Here is a 23,747-nt window from a genome sequence, read left to right as displayed (position 1 = left end):
GCCCCCTGCCCCACCGGTCGGCCGCCGCCCCCGGGGACGCGCGGGTCGAGGGGGAGGCGCCGCCGCCGGCCGCCGCACGACTCCGAGCCGGGGCCGGACCGCCACTCTCCCCTCGGGCGCTCGGGGGGGGGGGGAAAGCCGGCTGCGGGGCTGCTCCTCGTCCTCCTCGGCCGGCGCCGCGCTCTCCTTTCCGCCTTCCCGGCGGCCAAACAACTTCTCCTCCCCCTCCTCCTCCTCCTCCTCTCTACCGCCGCCTCCTCCGCCGGCAGCCGGCGCCCCCCACCCCGCGGGGCGGCTCAGCCAACTTCTCTCCTGCGCTCACTGCAGGCCGCGGGGCGAGGAGGGGTGGGGGGAGACGGCCTCAGCTCCAGGCGCCTCCTTTCATTCGCGGCAGCGCGCAGCCATATTGGTCGCACACGGCGGCTGCCTGCGCCCAGACGGTGCCGCGGCGGCGCATGGCCCGGCCCGCCCGCTCCGCGCCTCCCGCCGCCGGCGGCGAAACACGACGGCCTCTGCCCCGGCCGCGCTCCGCCCGTCACTCAGCGGCTCCCGCCGGCCGCCGGGGGGGGCTGCAAGGAGGCGGGGCGCGGGCGGGGCGGCCCCGAGAAAGACCCGAGCCTCGGCGGCGGGAGAGCTACGGTGGGGGTGGCCGGCTGGCCGGCCGTCGACGGTGTGCAAGGCGATGGGGAGATCGGATCACTTAAGGGGCCGGCATCCCGCCAGTTCTGCTTGTCCCGCACCGAGCCCGGGCCCCTAAGCGGCGGCGGCGGCGGCGAGACAAAGGCCCCGCGGGGCGGTGCTGCTCGGCGGCGGGGCGCGCACCGCCATCTCCCGGAGGCGCGGCTCTGGGAGCGGGGCCTGGAGGCGGCGCGGCCCGCATCGGGCAGGGCTGGCGGGCTCCGGGCTGGCATCGTCCCAAGGGAACGGTGTCTAACAGATACACCGAAACTCGTCTGATCCGACGGAAACGCCACAATGCGGACAGACCACTGGGATTTTTGTCCACTAGGAGTTACAGAAATAAGAGTTTCAAATAAAAGGTGTACATATTAGAAACGGGTGCTGTCTCATCTTCTCCTAAATGGGATTTTGGCTGTTCAACAAACAACTGTTAACTTACCAATGGAACACAAATGTCCTTGTTCTCAGCAGCTGCAGAATGTAATCGTTTGGCAAATAAAAAGAGTAACAACGTGTGGCTGAAGGCAAGCAGCCTGTCTGCGTTCCCGTCCTGGACAGCAACTGAACCCCAGACAACCAGGGCACAGGCTGCAGAGCGACTGTGGCTACTTAAATCTGAAGTTCACATTTTATCTGAAAAATCCTCACTGGGTAAGCACACAAAGATAACAGCGGCACTCACGGCACAGCAGAAGTGCAACCAGTGATTGTATCATCTCCATCACATCCAGTAGCAGTTGGGTGACCTGAAGGTGCCCTGGGCCAACACCTGTGTGCTGTGTATAATGTCCATGGTGCTGCAGTCAGGGAGCTCGTTCTGTTTTCTCTGAGCTCGCTGACTGGGAGCATTGAACTTCCACACTGTGTATCAAGTTGTGTTATGCAGTTCAACAGATGAGGATGATGTCTCACTTATGTGTAAACAGCCTTGGTTTCTGTGCATAACCGTGATACCAAATCTACTACACAATTCTTAGTGGCAATACAATATGAAAGCACTTGGGCATTTTTTCCTGTCTGGAAGGTCAATATTCAAAGGAATATCTCTCAATATTTGCTAGTATGCAATGGGTTTGAAGCAAGTTTTTTCCATGTTTTATCCCTTGTTGCTCATGCTTTTGTGGATTCCTTTCTTCTAAATCTGCATCAACGGTTTTCTTAGTGAGACTTTTACAGGCAACACATGCAGAGCTTTGCATCTCTGGCTAACAGCTGATGTTGTAATACCTGCAAACTGCATTATTCTGAGGCCATTTGATTTTATCTGAAAATATGCCTATTTCTCTCCAACAAACTGGATAAACTTTAGTCAGGAAAGCAGTAGTACATTCCAGAAATACTGGTTAATGCTGGTGTACATGGCTTGTTTTCAGCTCTGCAAAAAGAAACAGAACGGAGCCACCAGGGAGGTTAATGCAGTGTACGGGTGAGGCCAGTACAGCACAGGTCTTGTATTCTTCTAGCAGTCAGCAGCCCTGCATGCGGCACACAGTTCTTGGAATGAGATTATCTTTAAGGTCCCTTCTAGCCCTAGGCATTCTATGATTCTGATTATTGTAAAAAATTTGTTCCATATTTCCATTCTAAATCTCCCCTTTTTTAGATTGAAAGCATTTCCCTTTGTCCTGTCACAAAAGATACAGCTAAAGAGTCTTTGTTCTTTCTTACAGCTTCCCTTCAGATACTGAAAGGCCTCTTTGAAGGTCAGGTCTCCTTGAAGCCTTCTCCAGGCTCAGTAGCCCCAGCTCTCAGCCTGTCCTGACAGGGGAGGTGTTCCATCCCTTAATGGGATAGATATATGTGTTATATTTGAAAGCTTAAACTATGGAACATGCAAAATTATTGTGCCAATGTGAATTGAACAAGATTTGGATTGTTACAATACCCCAGAGTGTACAACTCTACTGCCAAGATAACAAAGAAGCAAAATCAGTTTTCAAGGAAGCCTCCTTCAAAGTCCTCAAGAAGAAAGGGAAAAACTCTCCCTGGTTTCCCTGCCAAGTTTTCTGGGATAAACTATGGAAGAGATTTTCAAACTTAGATTTAAGTTAACCAAAGATCTTTGACTGAAACTCAAAGTCTATTACTTGCACCGAATATTCAAGAATTTTCTAAGATTTGATATCACAAAAACAGTTTTTTGTTGGTTTTTTTTTTTGTTTGTTTGCTTGTTTTTTCATTTAAAACAAGAAAAATGAAAGTTTAAAAAAATATATTCATTAAAACATACTCTGTAATAAAAAGCTCTGCCAGAAGACATCCTGTGTGTTTACATAAAGTAGGATTCCAAACAACTTGATACAGGAAAAGATCAATACATTTTCTAAGCTGTATCTTTGGAAGCCAGACTACTGGGAATGTGTGCTTTGGACATCAGAAAAAAATGCTGTGACCTTCAGAGATGTTGTTAAGGTAGCAGTACTTTTAGTCAGAACTAGAAGAATTACTATTTTGAAATCATTCAGTTAAGCTAAAATATAAGGTATGGAAACAGTGTCTTGTAACAGGCGATCCAACAAATAGTCATACCAGTCACATGTGCAACACTTCCCTCATTTGTTTATTCTTGAGTTGCCTGTGCAATTTGAGAAACATTTAGAGGACAGGATATCATAAAAAAGCAGAAATTGGGTTAATATTATAATTTATTTATTTTTTTTGAGAAAGAAGTAGAACACTAGTGTTGCCCTGCAGAAGCAAAGTACTCAAACATAGAGTTTGAAAAACTAAAATGGGTGTCTACTTGGTAAATCTGCCCCTCAGAAACTTCCCTGATTTACACTGAGGACAGCAAAGCACTTTTAAGCCCTTCTTTTGCAGAATTTTCTGTCAGGAGGACAGCATCATCCTCAACAGAAGCATTAGGTTTCAGCAATTCACAATCATGCAACTGAGGATAATTTTTCTTTTTATTCCATTAAACTCTGTGCAGTGTATGGAATCCCATTAAATTTCACAAAATTAATGGAAGTATATTGTATATGTATGTATATATGTGTATAAATAAAGCCTTCAGAAACTTTAAACACAGAGTAAAGGACAGCAGGAGCAGGATTCAACCTTTAGGACAAGAAGAGTTTGTTCCTGTAATTTCCTGTACACCTTTGTTATTCTGCAATCATTATCATGCCTGTGTATGCAAACTCACCTCGTTTCCTGAAATGAAATGTTGTGTTATACATTTGAGTTAGAATCTGAAAAGAGATTGAAGATCCTGCAGCATAGCACAGCTTTCAATGTAAAAGTGTATCCTCCACACAGATCAGACAACTGAAGACTGAAACTGAGCTGGTTCTGAGCATCATGACAGCTATATAGAAAAGAGATAGAGGAGAACAGAAACAGACAAGAGAGATAAAACAGCGGAAAAGAAAATCCTACCTGTTTTCAAGATGGATTTCAGTGTAATCATATAAAGCATCGCACCTGCAGTGGCAGAGACTGTGCCAGTGAACATTCTATCTTGCCAGTTCTCTGCTTTCCAAAGCCATTAGGCAGTGAGATTTATATTCTATGTCAGTGATCCACATACCGAGTGACACTATTGTGCTATTTTAGTTTGGGATTTTTTGATAAGACACCCGCTAGAAACATCTGGGCTTTCAAACAGATTTCTTATATTCATTTTAATAGGCCTTATGATAGTCTTCAGTGTAAAAAGTACCTGTCACTCAGTCTCAGGTACTTTATCCTTCTTTGAAGCTACCAGCTACTGGTGCCTGCATCCCAGCAGCAGCCCTGCTGCTATAATTTCACTGATGAATCACCTCCTCAGTAGCTTCAATGTGAACTGTCAGAAAGTCTAATGCCTCAAAGGAGAGATATTCCTAGATTTTTTTTTTTTTTTTTTTAATATTTAAATACTCAGGAAACATTTTATTTCTTTTCTTTTTTTCAGAGCCCTTAGGATTCAGGTCTTCAAGCTTCATTGGCAGCCACTTAAGCTAGAGGCATAGTTTTGCAATGAAAGCTAAGCTTCTCACGTAGCCATGTGACTCAAGCTCCCAGGGCTTAGAGAAAAATATTGAAAGCTACAGTCTGTTAATGGAAGCTGACAACATTGTGTGGAATTTAGGAAGGAAGATGATTAGATATTCCACAAGCAGGAGAAATACAAGCTGTTATCAAGGTGAGATTAAAGCAGATAAAGCAAAGTAAACAAAGATTTTGTCTTAGGTACTATGGAACAGAACAATATGGAACAATAGCAGCCGAGCAGATCTCAATGGAATTGTATTGTTTTGGACTGATGTAATTTAGAGACAATAGATTAGTGATCTCAGAATAGGAAGGTGCAGGTCTACTGGTGCAGTGGATCAGAAGGTCTCACTGATCCATAAAAAAGGCAAAGATGTAGAGGTGCACATAGATGTAGAGGTGTAGCATGAGTGGCGCAGGGCATGTCAGCGGCACTGAGGGCACCGTGCTGCCTACAGACACTGTGCTCCAGCCCCAGGGAGTGGCTGGGGGCTCACAGACCACAGGGGCTTATCTGTCTTCCTAAACATGTGTGACCACAGGCTGCAGGAAACGTTTTGGTCCTTCTTCAGAGAGCTGCTGCAGAGCACAGCATGAGGGGAACCAGACCAAAGTATGGTGTAGCTTTTTTTGTAGCCTTAATTATCTATCAGTGGTTTCACCCTGTGCTGCCTGGGGCAGCTTTCTTCGGCCTATTCCAGCTCTGGGCAGGGATTGAACTGATAACTCAGATTGAAATGAAGATCAGACAGCATCTTCAGACAGATTCCATAGAAACAAACCACTCTGTCTGCTGAAGGCTTTTAATATTTCTGAGGCTAGTGAAACAGCAGAAGCAAATCAAAATCGTGTTTTACTTCAGCAACTAAAATTTCCCATTTAAAACCTGAAATACTGCAGATCCACATGACAATCCTCCAGGGCAAGAATTTCATCTTGCTTTGGGAAGGATGCACCAAGCTGCACCTCTCAGATACCAGTCTGTCCAGGACAAAACTGAAGACAATGGATTTCCTAAAGGAGCCTGAGCTAACTTTCACATGCTTAACTTCATCTGTAAGCCAGCAGATCTTAAACAGTCCATTTTGAAGGCCGTTGCTTGTAATCTGCTGATAGTTCCATTACTAAGTCAATTTTCAGCTAAAATCAATACTGGCAGTTTATACCATTTACTTTTATTTGTTTTCACAACAATGGGGAGGAGTTAAAAGCAAATGCATGCCCTCAGCATCCCTGGGAAATATCTATAAACAAGTCACACACAATCTGAGAACTCATGAGAAAAATTCAGCTGAATGTAGACAGCTGTAATGGCAAGGACTATCCGTAAGTCTGCTCTGTTTCAAGATCTTCATTGTTCTTCTGTCAGATTTTCTTGGCTATTAGAGCAATGAATATTTTCAAAGTGGTTCTGGAACTAAAAGGGATCCTCCTATTGATTTTGAATGGCTTTGGTTCAGTTATCCAGCTCATTATCCACTAAAATATACAATTTCATTGTATCAGTGGAAAATGTAATATGTTAAAAAAAAGCTGCAAGAGAGAAATAGAAGTTGTTGTGATAGGATATAATGCTGTCAGACATTAGCCTGATGGGTATAGAAAGAAAAACCATTGTGCCTAACAGGCAGAATTGACAAAGCAGAGATTTAGAAGGACTTATAGGCAGAATGCTTGCAGAGCCACATTGGAAGCATTGCCTGAGAAGCAGGATGATGCTGGGGAATGTGGGGCAGTGCTTCAGTTGTGGGTTGGCTGGGGTCAAAGCTAGGCTTGAAGGAAAAGGTTCTTGCTGATGACACAAGGATGCCCCAGATGTTGCTAGCCCAAGCCCAAAGAGGTACCTGTGGAAATGGAGACAGCTAAGCCTCCAACTTTGGTTCTCCGGGATTCTCTGGATTCTGTGCAACAGCTGAATTATCACAGGATTTATCTAGGTAAACACTGTAGAAATTCTACAGACTTGCAATTTGAAAATAAATCTTTACTTTTAACATTGCAGGATATTCTTTGTGGAACTGAGAATTAAGTTGAGGTTGTACAACTTCCTACAGTCATCCTTGCTCAGACAAAGCAGGCTGTGGTCACAGATAAATACTAAAGATCATTCCACACTACAAAAATGCTGGGCTTAAGAAAAGTCAGTTCTGAAAACAGTACCTCGTGAAACAAAGTAACTCCCGTGTTGCACTCCCATTTTTAAGGGGAAAAGGAATAAAGCCTGAGCAAGCCTCTACGCCTCGGCAGAGACAAGAAAGCTATCAGCCATTTCCAGAATGGAATCATGTCTGCTTGGCACAGCGGCAGCTCCACTACCAGCTTTATGAGGTTTGGTTATTCACTTTAAAGTGAGGTACCTATCTCCTGCACAGCTGTATTCCACCACCCAAGACAAATTTAAAAATTAAAAATAGAACTTTTCAGGTTCACAAATATTTTTCAAAGAAAAGTGCCATAATAGTAGTTTAGAACTTAAATTATTATAAATACCAAGTTGTGTCTAATTTGAACAGTATTTATATCCAATCCCCTATTTTCAGAAGGGAATCAACGTGTTGAGCTAGAAGCAGAGCATCTGCCATTGCAGATTTGTCACTGGGGAGCTGGTGAAATGCAACAACAGCAAAATATCCTTGTTTTATATAACTCCATTAAAAATAAATAAATAAATAAATAAATCACACACCTGAATACTAAATGGAAAGGAACATACAGACAGTGTCCCAAAATAAGCAGAAGCATCTGAGACAAAGTCCTGAGCTGCATGTGAAGCTTTAAGAAGGATTTGGATTAAAATGCTCCTTCCCAGATCACGTCCGCAGGAACACTGTTTAGAAAAATGTTGTGTGACTGTTTGAAATGTAGAGAGGTGCATTAACCAGAGGGGGATTGATGGATATGCATTTATAAAGCATGTATCAAAGCTTATCCAGTTCTGCTGAGCTAGAGAGAGCTCTTAAATTGGTTTCCAGGGGACTTGGATTAATCTCCAACATGGTAATGAAAATACTATGCAAAAGAATAACTGAATTGAAAAGCCTCCAACTCTGCTAGGGATATTCTGCAAAGGATAAATACACCTCACCAGCAAGGCAAGCCAAATATTATCCTTTTAACCACGGGCTATTTGTACTAATAGAACTTCTAACCTTCATGCACCTCCCAGGCCATAGAGGTTGAATCTTCCTGCCAATATTCCGTTACATTTTGTTGCAGCAGAGGGGCAGTCTGACACAACGGTGTCTGACATGGAAGTGCAGATGAACCAAAGGTGTGGAACTGAATTCCTCTATGTGGAAAAAAGGCACCCACAGACATTCATCAACACTTGCTGAATGTTTCTGAAGACCAAACAGTGAATGGGACACAGGTGGTGCGTAGTGGTTCTCAGCAACGGCAACAGCAGCTCACCACCACTATTGCAGTCTTCTACAAGTGTGGCATGCAGGCTTTTTCTCACCGCTGGTGAATACGCATTGCTAATGGAGGTGGCTGTGTTGAAAGATGGTGCTTTGTAGCTGAGAATTTGCTTTATCAAATAGCATCATTGTGCTCTGTCTGTTGTTGTTTCCACGGAAATAAATAGAAGGCATTCCTTTCAGAGCAACCTACGTACAGAGAGCCTATGGATTTCCCAAGATCACACAAGCGTACAGCAGGAGCAGCTGATCCTACACGTGCCTGTCACCACTCTCCTGCACTGAGCATCTCTTCTTATTCTCAACAGAACACATGCAAACACAGCAAGTAAAACATCTGTGCTGGGTACACAGGAAGGAACAAATGCAGGCCAGTGAGAAAAGCAGAAAATTAAGCAGATGAAGAGTTTTCAGTGATGACAGAAAATCCCATCTAGCAGGGATGCCCTGTATTTCAGTTCAGAGCACAAACACACTTCCTTACATAACAAAGTCATCAGCTCAAAAGTTATTTGACCATAATGGTAATTTTGATGGCAGTACATTTCCACATCCAGATGTGCTGAGGAAGTGTTTTTTCCTTGAGTGGTTTAATTATCCTCTGGGCAAGGGTTCACAGCAACCTCGCATGGCTGAGCTGAAGCCAGCCAGTGGCACACTATGGCTGACATAGCACTGCTACAGGGAAGCTGTGTCACCAGTAGTGACAGTCACCAGGGCCCAGAAGGGAGAAACAAGGACAGGAAGAAAACGAATAAATGTAAAAGGAAACTAGAAAATGCACTGCAGTGGCCTAAGTCAGAAGAATTAAGTATCTTCTTTAAATTGAAGTATAAAGGAAGTCAGTGATGGAACTGGAAAATATTTGTATGAGCTAGAAACCTGGAAGATTTGCTTATGGTAAAAAGACTTGTGGATTTTTCAAGGTACCTTTATGTATATACTGCAAAATCTTTAATATCACTGCACTGGCAAATTGCAGGGGTCAAGTAGCAAGCAGCATGAAGAAGGTTCTCTGCCTTCTGTACCTTTCACAATCTCACTGCAGAGCTATGATCAAGGCCATTCCCACCACAGCAAAGACCAGCAAGAGTTTCCAGCAGTACTGCTCAGATGTGAGCACAACGCCAAACAACAAATCAAAGAATTTTGAAGTTTCACATATGCCTAATGCTAGCACCTTCTGGGACCATTAAAGTTTACCTCAGGGCAGTTTCATTATTCTGTATTTCTTGGCAATTAACTTTCTTTATTTTACTTTTAAAAATTGCACAATGTAACAGTTAAAAAAGGGTATAAGCAGATAAAAATACTGTATGCGTGGGAATATTAGCTGACCAACATCCACTTTCCCAAGAAGGAGAAAAAAAATATCTGCAGTAAACAACTCAGCTACCTGCTGCTTTCACAACAGCTTCATTTCTGGTTGCCAGTGTCTCCCGTTGACAAAACACAGGCAACATGTAGGTGAAATGAACCTGGTTCAGCAGTGCATGCCAGCTTTCAGCAGAAAAAGGAAGCCACTCACAGAGGCTGCACACCCTCCAATCTTTTACTTGTATACTAGGACTCACCAACACTCCTCAGTGGTGGTAAGCATTCATTGCAAATATAGAATCATAGAATTACAGAATGTATTGGGTCAGAAGAGATCCTTAAGGGCCATCTGGTCCAACTCCCCCACAGTGAACAGGGACACCTACAACTCAATCAGGTTGCTCAGAGCCCTGTCCAGCCTGACCTCAAATGTTTCCAAGGTTAGGACATCCACTGTCTCTCTGGATGATTGTTCTGTTGCCTCACCACCATTATTATAAAAACTTCTTCCTTGTATCCAATCCTTGTATTCCTCTTCTCTTTTAGTTTAAAACCATTTCCCCTTGCCCTATCACAACAGCCTCTGCGAAAGATCTTCACAGACATCATAGCTTGTCCTCTAGTGGGAGAGGCTACACCACTAGCAAATTAACTAATGTCATTTCCATCTCTTGGCCTAGCAGCAGGAGTTTCAAACTATTTAAAAGTCCTCAAATAAGCATTTTCCTGGAATACTTGTGATCTAACCAGAGTTATCAACACCAGATTCCTTACTGCCCCACTTTCATATATTTGTATATCATCTTCTGCATGGGCTGTATAGAATTCAATGTGCAGTTTTTACACTTAACTGCACGTCACTGTAATTCAACTGCTGTATTTTCATACCATTGATTGAATGACTAATATAACCTATATTTAGTATATATACTATATGCTGATAACTGAAGGAAAATAATTCAGTTATTACTCATTATTAGTAATCACCTAATGAGTAAATGACGATTTAACTATCAGCTGTCTTAGTCTGATTTCCAGTAAAGATGATGAAATCTGAATTCTGAGAAATACATGTTCTTTTTCTGTCATTTCCATTGCTTCAATAGGATAGCTTCTAGAGATTACTAACATCTATGTGCCACTTCACCTAGTTGGCATGTCTTTCCACAGACATGAACTTCCAGTCTATTCCCATACTCCTTTGTTATTTTTTTGCGTTGTCTTCCACTTTTCTTCCTTCTATCTTCAACAACTAGAGAAACAACTCTATTCCCATGCTATGTCAATAACACATACCATCATTTCTTCCAAAAGCAACAAACACTCTAATGTTGCAGGCTTATAAAACTCACAAAACAGACTCTTTGGATTAAGAAGCATCTTTAAACATTTGATGAATACAGATGCTTTATATTAGGGCTGTTCCAAAAGCAGTATCTGATAATTACATTGGCCTATGATATCACAGGTGGATACTGGTGGTATGGCAACAGAGGTTGAACCTTTCCAACAATCTCCCATTACATTTCCCTGCAGTCTGAGAGATGGCAGCAGGGGGACAGTCTGATACAAGGGTGCCTGATATGGATGTGTAGATAAAGCAAGAATGTAGAATGGAATTCCTCCATGCAGAAAAAATTGCACCCATGGACATATATCAACACTTACTTGAATGCTCATGGAGACCAAACAGCAGATGTGAGCACAGCAAGGTGGTGGGTAGTACGGTAGTGACAGCAACATGAAAGACAAGTTGTGTTCCAGATGGCCATGCACAGCTGTCACATCACAAAATGAATGGCATTTCAACCAGCTCATGTTCACAAATGGCTAACGGTAGTGAAAATGTTGAAAAATAACCCTCTTTGTAACTGAGAATTTGCTCTTCCAAACAGTTTTATTGTGCATGTTGTAACTGTTGTTGTTTTCACAGAAATAAACAAGAAGCATTACTTTCAGAGCAATTTATATAGCTATACCCCATAATCAGAACAAAAAGTGGTTTGGACAATGCTGTATTCAAAGAATATCACAGTCAGCAGAAGTCTGAAGTACAGTCTAAGTTCTCGTACAAAAGACCCCTGTGAACTGAGTTACACAGCAGAAAGGCACTCACACAGCTACAGCGACTTCATAGCTTTCAGGCAGTGAAGAGGAAGTAATCTTTCATATGTTTTGCAGTTTGCAATTGTGAATACACACAAGACCACCTGTTCCATATTATTTTCAGTCTTAGACATTGGTATCTTGCATCTCTCAGCATCACCTTCAAGCACTGTTAAGCCAGCTTTGCTCCAGTGCTCTGCAGCAGCTGCAGAATGTGAGATGATACCCAGTGAGCTGCCAGAACTTCATGCTTCTGAGAAAATCTTGGAGCTATTATTTAAACATTCACTATAGAGAACACATGCAGACGGTAACAATTCTGCATTTTTATAAGTTATTTTTTAAGCAGGATAAGGCAAAAAAAAAAAAAAAAAAAAAAAAAACAAGCCTGTCCCAATTCATGAAAGAAGCACATCAGGACTGTTTTCTCCTCTACCTTCCTTCTTCACATATACTGTTTTGACAGGTTACCTTCCTTCTCATAGCTCCAACATTGAAAACAATCTTAACTAAAAATAGAGAATTGCATCTCACCTTTCTTTTCCAGAAACGATAGGATGTGATCCAGTCACACTCCATAGAATGCTTTAAATTTTTTCACTTTGTTAGTTACTAGAAACCTTAATTTTCACAAGCACTAGCATTACTGAAGTACAAGGGCTGTTTGGTTTAATTTTGTTCTTTTAGATTGTCCTGTGAGATTTGGATCTTTATTCAAATATTCAAGATAACTTTGCTCTGCAATTACATCAATGCTGCAACCACGTCTCAGTGACCCATAAAGTATTTCTTCACTAAAGCATTAATATATTTTTTTTCTGATTTGATCCCTTTTAATTTTTCTCATCTTATGCAACAGAAAATCCCAGGCAAATTTTCACTACAATATTTCTTCCCCTTCCACATTTTGATTACTGACAGATTTTTCCAGGTCTAAATACATAGTTTCAGCTAATCCTTTTCAAAATGCAATATTCATGAGTTATATTCTTCCCAGAAGAATTTAGGCACATAAGTAGATACTACTGAAATCTTTGTCATTTGCTGAGTTTCTAAAGGCATTCCTGTCTGCAAGCACAGTGATAACCAATGCTACTGAGGAACTGCCTACTGCAATGGCTCTTTGAGCCAGTTTTTCTTCCTTTAAGCAGCACAGTTAGATCCCAAACTGTCATCACTTCAGAAGGACAGCAGTAGTATATTAAGCCCTTACCCTTACTGATCTCTCTTTCCAACTACCAGAAACTTCTTTTTTGGAAAACTCAGTAATTGTCAGCTGTCTTAACTAAGCAGATGAGGGGGAGAGAGAGGGTCAGGTCACCCATAAATCTATTATGCACAAGTTATAATGCATCAACAAACAAACACAAGGTTTACATTATAATCTCTGCCTCTTCTTATTGTTACACTATAGGCCATGATAACAAATGTAATTTACTGAATACTTAAGACATACAAAAGAGTAAAGCCACCATTTCAATAGCTTCTTTTCATCATATTTGCAGAAGAAAACTAGGTGGCCACTCATACCAATACAAACTTCACACAATTAAAATTGCAGAAGAATCTTCAGAAGGTACTCATAAAAATGCCAAGCTCTTTCATGACAGTTTCCCATGACAAAATTAGGTACTCATCCACAGGAAAGCTTTACTGGCTTGCTCTCCTTTTGGTCCCTACCTGTCCTATTCTCCTACACACACACAAAAAAAGAAATAGAATCTACACAGACAAATTGTTAAAAGGCAATCTCACTGAGATCAAAGAATTTTATTTATTCTGAATTCTTAGCTGTTAAAACAGCAAAATACACATGGCTTTCAGAGTAGGTACCAAATGCATTACATTCCAAATCTTTACCCTGCCAAAATCTAGACAGAAGAATATTTCAGTACTACATAAAAAGTACAAGAACATTTGAGAACAGCAACATTGAATTTCACATTGGGTCTTCTCTGCACAATTTGATGAATTAAAAAAAAAACAAAAAACCCTAAGAACAGAGGAACCCTCAATTTAAAACAACAGGTTTTACATTGCAGTTAAGTAGCATTACACTTCTCTTTTGGTGCTATGTCTGCAGCACAGACTCATTCCTTTTAAATGGTTTTTAAATGCTAGATCATTTAGCCACCTTGTCTTACTTTAAGAGTGTACAACTTGAGTTCCTCTCTCTACTTTGTTTTTCTTGACTGATGTTATAAGTACACTCCTCATCCAAGTACTGCCGACAAGAAAAAGAACCAAGACAGTTTCTGTCCACAGAAATGAAGTTTAAACATGCTACAACTGAAATAACTTACAATGTGTATTCACTCTGAAAACTAGTCTAATAGGCTAAAGATTAAAACACTTTCAAATGACTTCATGTCCACATTTGAAAGCAGCTTCGTTTCTATTTCTGCTTTATGTATCAAAATGGGATTGAGTTGTTCAGACAACCCCACTCACTTATAAAACTTCCAAAACAAAGGCTGCTTTAAGTTGCAGATTCTAGCAGTGTAACAACAAGTGCTATATTATGAAAGACTATTTTTGGTTCATCATGTTCTTATAATCATCTCTGCAGAATTTAGTAACTGTTTTATAATCTGCCACTTCTTATAGCTATGTTCTAAAGCACAATCCTGGGGAGGAAAACACCATTTCCTGGATAACAATTTTGGATAAAGGAAAAATAGAGAAAGAAAAAACGACAAGCTAAGAACAAATATTTCAGATGCTTTTGACACCACTTCTTAAGTTAACACAGAATAAGTGAAATCAGCAACACGATTCTAGTTTTCTTTAAGTCTCACTCCTTAGGAACTATAGAATGATCTCTGCTGCTTCTGTTAAGATGACATTTCCAAATATGCAGTGTGCAAGCTTCCAGAATACTTCAGCAGGTATTTTTTTAATCAAGTCTGAATATATCTGTCCAGTACTGAGTTAAGAACAACTTTAACTTGTTAACAGTAAAATATCTATATATAAAGCAAGCTATTATATTGCACAAATTTTAACAAATACTTAAATATAATTACTCTTCACTTCCGTTTGTAGCCAATATTACAGTTTCATAAAGTATACTTTTCTCATAGTCATCAGTTACTCACAATTTCCTTCAGCCTCCAGAATAACCTAGCTCTCAGGAAATAATGAACAAGTTGTGGAGCTATTTTCCCAAACACATGTAGCTTTACTATGAGGTTTTAGCTATACTATTTGCTTACAAGAAGTTTGTACTGCCTACAGAACCACAAAGCAAGGCAACAGTAGCTTTGACACTTGAGATCCACCCACACAGAGCACATACTTCCAAGTACAGCACTTCCTTTCCTCCAACACCATGTTTTGACATGCTTTTCAATGTTTGTTCAGCCCTGCTGCAAGAGCACCCGAAGCAGAATTATTTCTCATCAGTTTCAGTTATCTAGATAAAAATCGTTTCTTAAAAAACCCAAACAAAAAAAGAAAACCACTGCCTCAGATATTGTAACATGTATATTATATTCTAAGCACTATTTTTACTTCATAGGCAGCAAGAACTGCATGCCGAAAACTCAGAACTTTTCTTGTGACAGTGAAGAAAAACTTTGATGCTGGTTTGTATAGGAGCAACTAGCCTGGGAAGTAATTCCCAGAAGGTACTAATAACTTCGAATCATTCCAAAGCATGTTTCTATTTTTATTATTTGTACCATGGAAAATGCTAGCACACAAAGAAAACCATCAGCTGAAGTACACTTTACATCTATTTCCACTCTCTGGTACAGAGAAATTTCTCCTTTTAAGAGACCATACAAGTAACAGATGTTAAATAATTAGGCAATTCTTCTGCTAGTATTTCACTTACCAATTCAGTTATTGAAACACACAGAACTGATAATACACATTCCTTAAGATTCCTCAAGATTCCTCTTTTTTTTTCCTCCCCTCTACCTTCTATTATGCCTAAATGTTATGTAACAATGGGGATATGAAACTCATTATTATCAAATACCAGAGGCCTCCTAGGAGGGGTTGATTCTTTGTCTGCTTTGTGCAAAAGCTTAAAAAGTCCTGTTCCAATATTCATTGGGATTCCCATGATGATGCACTCAGAAACACCTAGAGGGGAAAAAAGCAAACCAACACACTGAACACATGAAGAACAAAAGTTCAGATAAACTGTAATTGCTTTGACATGCCCATTCTGAACATATCACCTATCAATCTCCTTGAATCTCACATGTGAAAACCAATCTCTCTTTACTAGATTAAATGTTATGCTTATCAGAATGTTAGATCAGTATGTTATTCAATGGGTGTTACTTACATTCTAAATTGGTAAAAATTCAACCTAACTTCAATATCATCTCTACCAGTAACAGCACCATAAGGTTAGACAGAAGATGCATTCCACTTGGTGACAACACCAGAAGGTGCACAGCAAATTCACTTTATATTCATTTATTTTTTTTTTGAGTTTGAGAAAACAATTCAGTCAAATCTGGCCCTTCAAACATCTGCAATTTTCCAGTGAAAGAGGTGTATTCACTACTTTAGTTTGTTGTTTTTTATTTATTGCATTTTCTTAATTCAAAAACTGCTTGGTTTGAACTTAAAGATTCAGTCCGTCTGCTTTATTTTTCTTTGCTACTAAGTTTCCACAGCAATGTACTGACATCTCAGACACTCTGATGTACTCAATTTTTCTACTGAGCATGCCATATTAAAAGTAAACTATCAGAAATCAGGTTTGTTTTTTTTTTAATCTCTTCAGACTTCTAATCCAAAATAACACTTAAACACACTCTCAGGAATACGAGAATATGATCATTCTTGTATGCATTAAAGAAAACCAAAACAAAACAAGCAACAACAAAAACAGGTAATCCTATGAGCAGTAAAAAACAGTGCATTTGAACAAACATTGAAGACTGAAGGTTGAAGATTCATTTCCTTAAAATTCTAGCAAAATTTTACTGATCTTTTATGTCTACAAACGAAGATTCAGTATTTTTGCTCTTAGCTGATTGCTGAATTCTACTATAATGCTACTAAGCATTATATACTTAAAAACCTTATGCATAACAGAAATCTTAGGTTACTTACTGTACATTTAGGCCTACTTCTTTGAACTGCCTTTGCAGCATACTCGTTAGAATGTATGAAGGAAATACCTTTCTAAAATCTAATGAAATAAAGCTTTCCTGGTTTCACATAATAACTTTTCAAGCAGATCCAACTCCCAAACCATGGAAAAAACATTTAGATTTTGAGAATCATTCTCCCCTAGCAATACTTCAATTTAAACAACCAGGAGCCCTTTTCTCCCCATATCCTTTTGTAGTATCTGGCATTAGTCACATACAGCAGGAAACATTTCAGCAGAAAACATTGCTGTATCAAACAAGCCTGTTATATACATGTGCATTTTAACATGTACTAGGATTTTGCTCTGCTCACTAAAAGCTGGCATCAGCAACACACAAAAAATGCTTGTCTTTTAGGTATGTAGAGCATTAAATCAGCTGTTCCTCATTTTCTCAAAAATTTCTCAAAAATTTGTGTCAAAAAACACAAGAACTTCAGAAGCCACATTGCCCAAAACTACATCCACACGTTCTGTAGAAGCACAGATTTGAAATGCCATTCAGTTCAGCACCTATAGTTGATACTGAGCACCTACTCATTTTTCTTGGCAATGTTTAAGTTCTCCTGTTCTGGAGAAGGAAAAGTGTGAGTAAGTGTTCTCATACCAATTCAAAGGTAACTTGTGATGACCAGGTCAGGCAGTTACACAGCAAGTTTTCTTACAAGAAAGATCACTTCCTAAAAGCAAGATCACTTCAGTCTGAGGAGACAAGCAACAATTTTCTGTTCTGTCCATTCTGTTTACATACTGGAATCAAAATATTTTTCTAAAAGGCAACATGAAAAGATCTTTAGTTTCCACACCATTCAAAACAAGATTTTACTATCTCAGTGGGAATTCTGAGAAAATACTTTCTTTTCACTACTGTACAGAGTGGAATCAGTTCCACACAGTATTTTTGCTTTAGCTTTGGACAGAATTTTTAAAAACATTACTGAAATCCCACTCATGTAAAATGCTGGACAGCCAGAAATTGTCAGAGTTCTTAAAATGCAGACAGGTTGTATAAAGGTTTCTAATAGATATCATGAATTCTGAAAAGATTCTGTCTACAAAACACTGAGTAAGACTGACTACGCTTTAAGATCTTCAAATACACACGAGCCAGTATATCTTAGTGTATCACAGTTGTCTTATTACAGTTTCTTGGTGCTAATGAAGTATAATGAGGAGTTACAGCTCCTGGATGATAAGCCTTAAAGACATGATGAAGAGCATAAAATCTTAGGCCTCTCCTTTTCTCAGTTTAGTTTAACAGCAAATCCACATAAGTAAATGTGCTTAAGCAACATTATACAGATGTCCAACTGAGATTAGTACAGAAACATATACCACACTTCTAGAATCAAGAAATACAGATCAGTCTCAGACCTGACATTTCTGACACCTAAGTTGAACAGAAAGTTTAAAAATGCCAAAAAAATCTAATATACTTTGAAGAGGTTTAAGGCTATAGGGTAAGGACCCAAACTACAACAGGATTTGCAATACCTACCACAAACAGAGTCCTTCTGTCCAAAGTAGGCAGCATCAAAGAGATGGTCTGCAGTCTTTTCAAAAGAAGCCAGCATTAACACACTTTCCTTCATTTTTGCCAGTCCAAACCTGGTAATACCCAGTACTTCACCCTTGATTGATGGAGAAACCCAAAGAAAGCAGCTCAAGGTCAGTTATGCTTAAAAAGAAAATAAAGTGAACAACAAAGATGTGCTTTTTTATTCTGACAAGTACATGTAGTACAAGTACTACAAGACATGTTCATGATAAAGCACTAGCTCCCATAGAGCATTTTCATAATATGCTGCTTCACAGCTAAGCATCTTGAAGTCAGTAGCTCTACAGTAACAAGTACTTCAAAAGATATTCATGCACTACAGAAACATATAAACTCTAAATAAGGTATTTTGTGACACAAGAGTATCAAGACAAGAATGAAACAAACACGGACATGAGAAAAAACACAAATAAGCTAGTTGCTGTGCTACAAAATTCTGTGGTGTCTTAGACTACAGCTATGAAAGCACTGTACTGAAACTATTGCCTATTGTCTAACAATAAATCTGATTTCAGCTGCCAGAAAACATATTAAGTCTTCATTTGTAAAATCTCCTGATAAAAACACTTCTGTTTTTAAAACTATCTTGATGTATTTCTGCCTCTGTTTGTAACAAACATCCCAATTATAACAGACTCAATGCAGTTTTGTGGTGAAAGAATGCACGGTAGGAGCCCAAAAAGTGTAAAGTGCTGCACTCTGATGCCCTTTTTCCCATTGTGTGGCAGCTCTGCACAGCCAGCCCCAGGGACTGCTTCTGCTCAGTACAACAAAGCCCTACAGTTTTGAGAGAAGTCTGAACTTCTTTATGCATTTCCCTCAGATCAAACCCTTGTGCTCTGGCAGGCAATAGTGGAAAATCTGACTTCACTAAGTGAACCCAAATACATCTGAAAAAACATTTTGGATGTGAAGGCAAAAAAAAAAAAAAAAAAAAAAAAAGTGAAATCAATAACAAACAGAGATAATTTTTCTATTAAAAAGTTCAGGAAGTTTCTTGATATTCTAAATGCAATCTGATTCTATTTGCAAGGTCTGTATTCTTTGACTTCTATGCACAGTACAGCTGCTTTGAACCTCATGTAGTGTTTTGCAAAGCAAGCCTTAAATTGCATGCAGAATTACCCAGCTGATTTTCATTCTGCTATTTTTAAGCTTGATTTCTAGTATGAAATTATGATTCTCTATTCACTGTATCAACATGTCTTCAATCAAAATAGAACTTTCACCCACTCCCCATAACTCATCAGCCATTTTTGTTTGATACACAATCAACAATATTTAATTGGTACAAATTACAATTCTTTGAACTTTTAACTGATTCCTATCTCCCTATCTGACTCAAGATTATCAATGATGGTAAAATTAATTTGTATAAGCAGACCAATGTTAGACTGAAAAAAATAGTGCACAGTACAAACCTTGTAAGTCATAAGATCAGACAGCAACATAACATGCCTTCTGTCAATGCTCATACCATGGTTCACCATTGTATATTGAATCTCATTGATAATGGTGGTTCGAGCAGCTTCAATTCCAAGTGTTTTCTCTACCTACAAGAAAGATTACGTAGAATTAATGACTAACCTTAGACAACAAATACTACCCAATGTCAGATAACACTGACAATAGCATTTTGTACACCTTTGCTTTAAAAATAGTTATTAAAAACTCTGAATTGTGATGCCAGTCAAATTATTCTCGTGTTAATATAACATGATAACTATTAATGAAGTCAGTCTTCATTATCAATAAATTGCAGCATCTGAACACAAAAAAGCACTTGTAATAAGGATGCTACTGGAAAAACAAAACCAAAACACAATTATACCAACTGCCCCTTACCTCGTAAGTGTTGTTAGAGGATGTTTTTGTTCCTTTTACTCCATGAGTAGCCATAACAGCTCGCAGGTTATCACCTTCAACTAGAAGTTTGTACTTTTCCTTACCACTTTGTTCATCAATATGGATGACAGCACGGGAAACCTCCGGTATACCCTGCACTACAACCTGCACAAAACAAGAAACAGGAGTTATTTCAACATCTACAGCAATGCAGTATAAAACAGAAACCCTAATCAGAACTTAAATCCATTTTGAAACTTCACTCTTTGGAGCAAATACTAAATTCAAAAATATATGAAATCAGATTTTGGGCTCTTATCTACATTACTGCAATATGACATTCATACTGTACCAGTAACCTTAGACACTACCTATATTTTCTATTTTATGCTATCACACATCCTCACATACAGACCCATATCTCTGAATTATTATTACTGAATACCTCCCAAAAGAACACAAAACAAAGACTTTGCTTTAACCTTTGGTAGTTCTTCTTTCAGGGACTGCAACACATAATACATTGAACTCTTGCTATTTTCACGAGGCGTCACACATACGACTGCTTCTCCATGGACAGCAACATCTCCAGGCTTCACTCTGAGTTTAGATATGCAAATTGAGTAGCGCACAGTCTCCGCATTCACCTGTGACAAGCATCAGTCAGCAACATCTGAATATCTCAGCATATGTAAATCTGCTCAAAGACATGCAGTAGACAATATTTTGGCCCTCCCAAAAGAAAAATCAAGAAATGGAAAGCAAAAAAAAAAAAGCCCCTAAAATTACTGTTAAGTTACATGATACACCAACCTATGCTGAATGTACATATAAGCCTGTATATTCTTAAAGATGGGGAAAAAAAATTAATACTCTTGCACTGAAAATGACACCAAGAAATGAATTTATATTCTCATTTCCAAATACATGAAAAATTATCCACTTCACTAGTAATAAAAAGGTAAAAGATACAGATGTAATAGAGCCACAGAACACCCTTTCTATTTCCCCTTTCACAGACTTTTCATTCTTTTCTTTCATTTTTATTTCTGTGAAAGGATTAGGACACCCTCTGAAACCTTCCAAAAGTATGTTCTGGTTAAGAGCTGAAAAACCCACCTCTAATCTCAGTAGTCTAATGCGCTCCAAAGACAGCTTCACTAGGATGAAACAGTCATCTGGAAGAAACACTTCTTCAATATATTCTGATATCTTGAAGATGAAATAGTTAGCATATAAGGATGGTCAAAACACTTTATTGTAATTGACTAGTATTTATATTTAAGACATTACCAATAATACAGTTTTTCCTACCTCTCCTAACAAAGTCTTCTCAATTCTTCCTTTAACCAGGCGGGCAAAATCAGGATCATCATCTGTGTCCAACTGTGCTGTTATAATAGGTGTGCTACAAAGAACAAGCACACAAGAAAACAGAGGTAGAAAATTGCTAAACTAGATCAGAGATGGCAACACGAATTACAGCTCACCTTATGAGCTCTAAGAGTGGCATTTAAGAACACTGAAAGACTTTGAGTCTTCTCAGACACATAAAGAATATTCATGTACTTTAGGTTGGTAAAAATTAAGCAAATTCGCAAAAGATTATAATAACACAATAGTTACTATTTTGATGGCCTACACTACTCTGGTATTATTTAAAGAATAACTTCAAGGATATGCAGGTAGATTTAACTATCACTAAACACTAGAAAGCTTCACAATATGACAGATACCAGCAGAATAGTAAAAACTTGAGTAAAAAAATTTGTCTCAATTTTCAAAACAAAAAGCAAAACAAACACGAAACTGTTCTATTTTTCTGGCTTTAAATCACTTAGTTGCAAAGACATTAGATTCTTCTTCTTTGGGCATTGCATGGATTCAGTATTGCCTAATATGTTACTGACAATAGGAAAATGCTATCATTACGTTTTTCTATCAGATTTCATATAGAGGGGGAATTAAAAATAAATAGGTAAATGTTAGCACCTAATTGCTTTTGAAGCATTAATAATTTCCTTGATTCTTGGCACACCCAGGGTAATGTTCATTGAAGCAACCCCAGCAAAATGGAAAGTCTTCAGAGTCATCTGTGTGCCAGGCTCACCGATGCTCTGTGCACAAAGAGCTCCTACTGCAGAACCAGGCTCCATCTGTGCCCTGACAAAGAAAGAAAGAGTCTCATAAAAACACAAGAAACATGGAACTCAAGGCTATCCTATGCAAGCAAAGATAGAGACTAGTCTGGGTAGATTTAATAGGATTTTATTAATTGTGAGGTTCTTTTTTTTTTGGGGGGGGGGGAAGGATTGTTTGCTTTGCTTTTAAATAAACAAGCAATAGAAGAGGTTAAAGGGTAACCAATGCACAAAGGCAATGACCTAATTCAAGGCAAGAGGATGCCTTACCACATAGACATTCCACAGCCTCACAATAACATCTGGAATAGAAAACTATCCCAAAACTATCCCAAAACAGACAGCAATTCTAGATTCCCCATTCAGGGAACTCCCCTACCAATATTTTCAAAATTCCCCTTTATATTTTTAAACAGGAGAAATCTTTATTAAGTCTTCAATAAATTCCTAGGCAGACTACTTCTAATGAGAGCAAAATCCAGACATTAATGCCTCCTTACTTTCACCTTAAGAATAAAACTTAAACTGATGACTTGCTTTCCCTTCACTTACACATTTAATGGGAGCATCCCATATTTGTCCCCTTCTAAAATGTATTAATTTATTATTAATTTACTTGGAGTACTGGCTGTCCTTACAAGACAGAAAATGAAGCTGACCACAGTACACCATGCAATCTCAAAATGGTTCACATTCTCCCCTACAATTTTCTTCAGACCCTACAGTTAATGTTCTTAAGCTCACGAAGTATGCAATGTTACTAACTCTTCATGTTCAATAACACAAGACAAATATCTTAAGGTTATGTGAGTAATCAAATTAGAACAAAATCAAACAAAATAGATGCCACCAACAACCGTATACCAGTGAGGTCTCCAGGAGACTGGAGACCTTTAAGTAAATAACTCTTACGGGTAGTATAGATGTTCACATCTCTTACTACTACTTTACTGTAATAAATAAAAAAGCTTCTAAACAGTCCACAACAGATTTGAGAACGTGTTAGTCCAAAATGTGACAAAGGTCTCCATGAACAGCTTAGATCAATATAAAGTATTAACATTGTTGTGGACTGAAACAGACATTCATCTATTACTTCTCACAGAGCCTTTGGAGGCAGTCTCTTGCAATCAGAGGAGGAAGAGAACATCTCTCCCAATGGATATAAAAATGCTCGATGTTACATAATATCTTCTCCCACTCTGAACACATTGCTTTTGGTTTTTACCAGAATCTGCTATCAAAACAGGATCTGTGGACATAACTGGTAATTAGCTATAAAGGAAAACTGCGGCTTCTGCAGATATCCCACAATCATAGTGACTGGAAGGGACCTCTGGAAACCCATCAAGTCCAATCTCCCCCGTTGAAGCTCAGTAGTTTGCATAGGAAGGCATCTTGGCAATTTTGATTATCACCAGAGAGGGACACCCCACCATCTCTCTGGGCAGGTTGTTCCAGTGCTCTATCACCCTCAAAAGTAAATTTCTTCTCATGTGCAGATAGAACCTTGTGTTCCTGTTTGTGCTCAGTGCTCCTTGCCATGTTGCTCAGCACCACTGAAAAAAAAAAAAAAAAAAAAG

The 23,747-nt window shown here is 39.2% G+C and overlaps 1 protein-coding gene across 2 annotated transcripts in view; it reads right to left on the bottom strand.

Moving 5' to 3' along the window:
- Positions 1–13,256: 13,256 nt before the first annotated feature.
- The window catches only part of POLR3A (RNA polymerase III subunit A), a 33,060-nt gene continuing 22,569 nt past the window's right edge, over positions 13,257–23,747 (bottom strand). For both annotated transcript variants that reach the window (XM_042862735.1, XM_042862736.1), the window contains 8 exons: positions 22,016–22,186; positions 21,338–21,431; positions 21,143–21,235; positions 20,506–20,670; positions 20,024–20,188; positions 19,600–19,731; positions 18,119–18,251; positions 13,257–15,593 (listed from right to left, as the gene is read on the bottom strand). In XM_042862735.1, coding sequence (XP_042718669.1) covers positions 15,445–15,593; positions 18,119–18,251; positions 19,600–19,731; positions 20,024–20,188; positions 20,506–20,670; positions 21,143–21,235; positions 21,338–21,431; positions 22,016–22,186 — 1,102 coding nt within the window. In that variant the 3' untranslated portion in view covers positions 13,257–15,444. The remainder of the gene's footprint in view (positions 15,594–18,118; positions 18,252–19,599; positions 19,732–20,023; positions 20,189–20,505; positions 20,671–21,142; positions 21,236–21,337; positions 21,432–22,015; positions 22,187–23,747) is intronic.

Source organism: Lagopus leucura, unplaced genomic scaffold (assembly GCF_019238085.1).
Source record: "Lagopus leucura isolate 7727_CA_CO unplaced genomic scaffold, USGS_WTPT01 Super-Scaffold_739, whole genome shotgun sequence".
Taxonomy (NCBI): Eukaryota; Metazoa; Chordata; class Aves; order Galliformes; family Phasianidae; genus Lagopus; species Lagopus leucura.
Note: the sequence above shows the minus strand (reverse complement) of the source record. Positions and strands in the feature narration are given on the sequence as shown.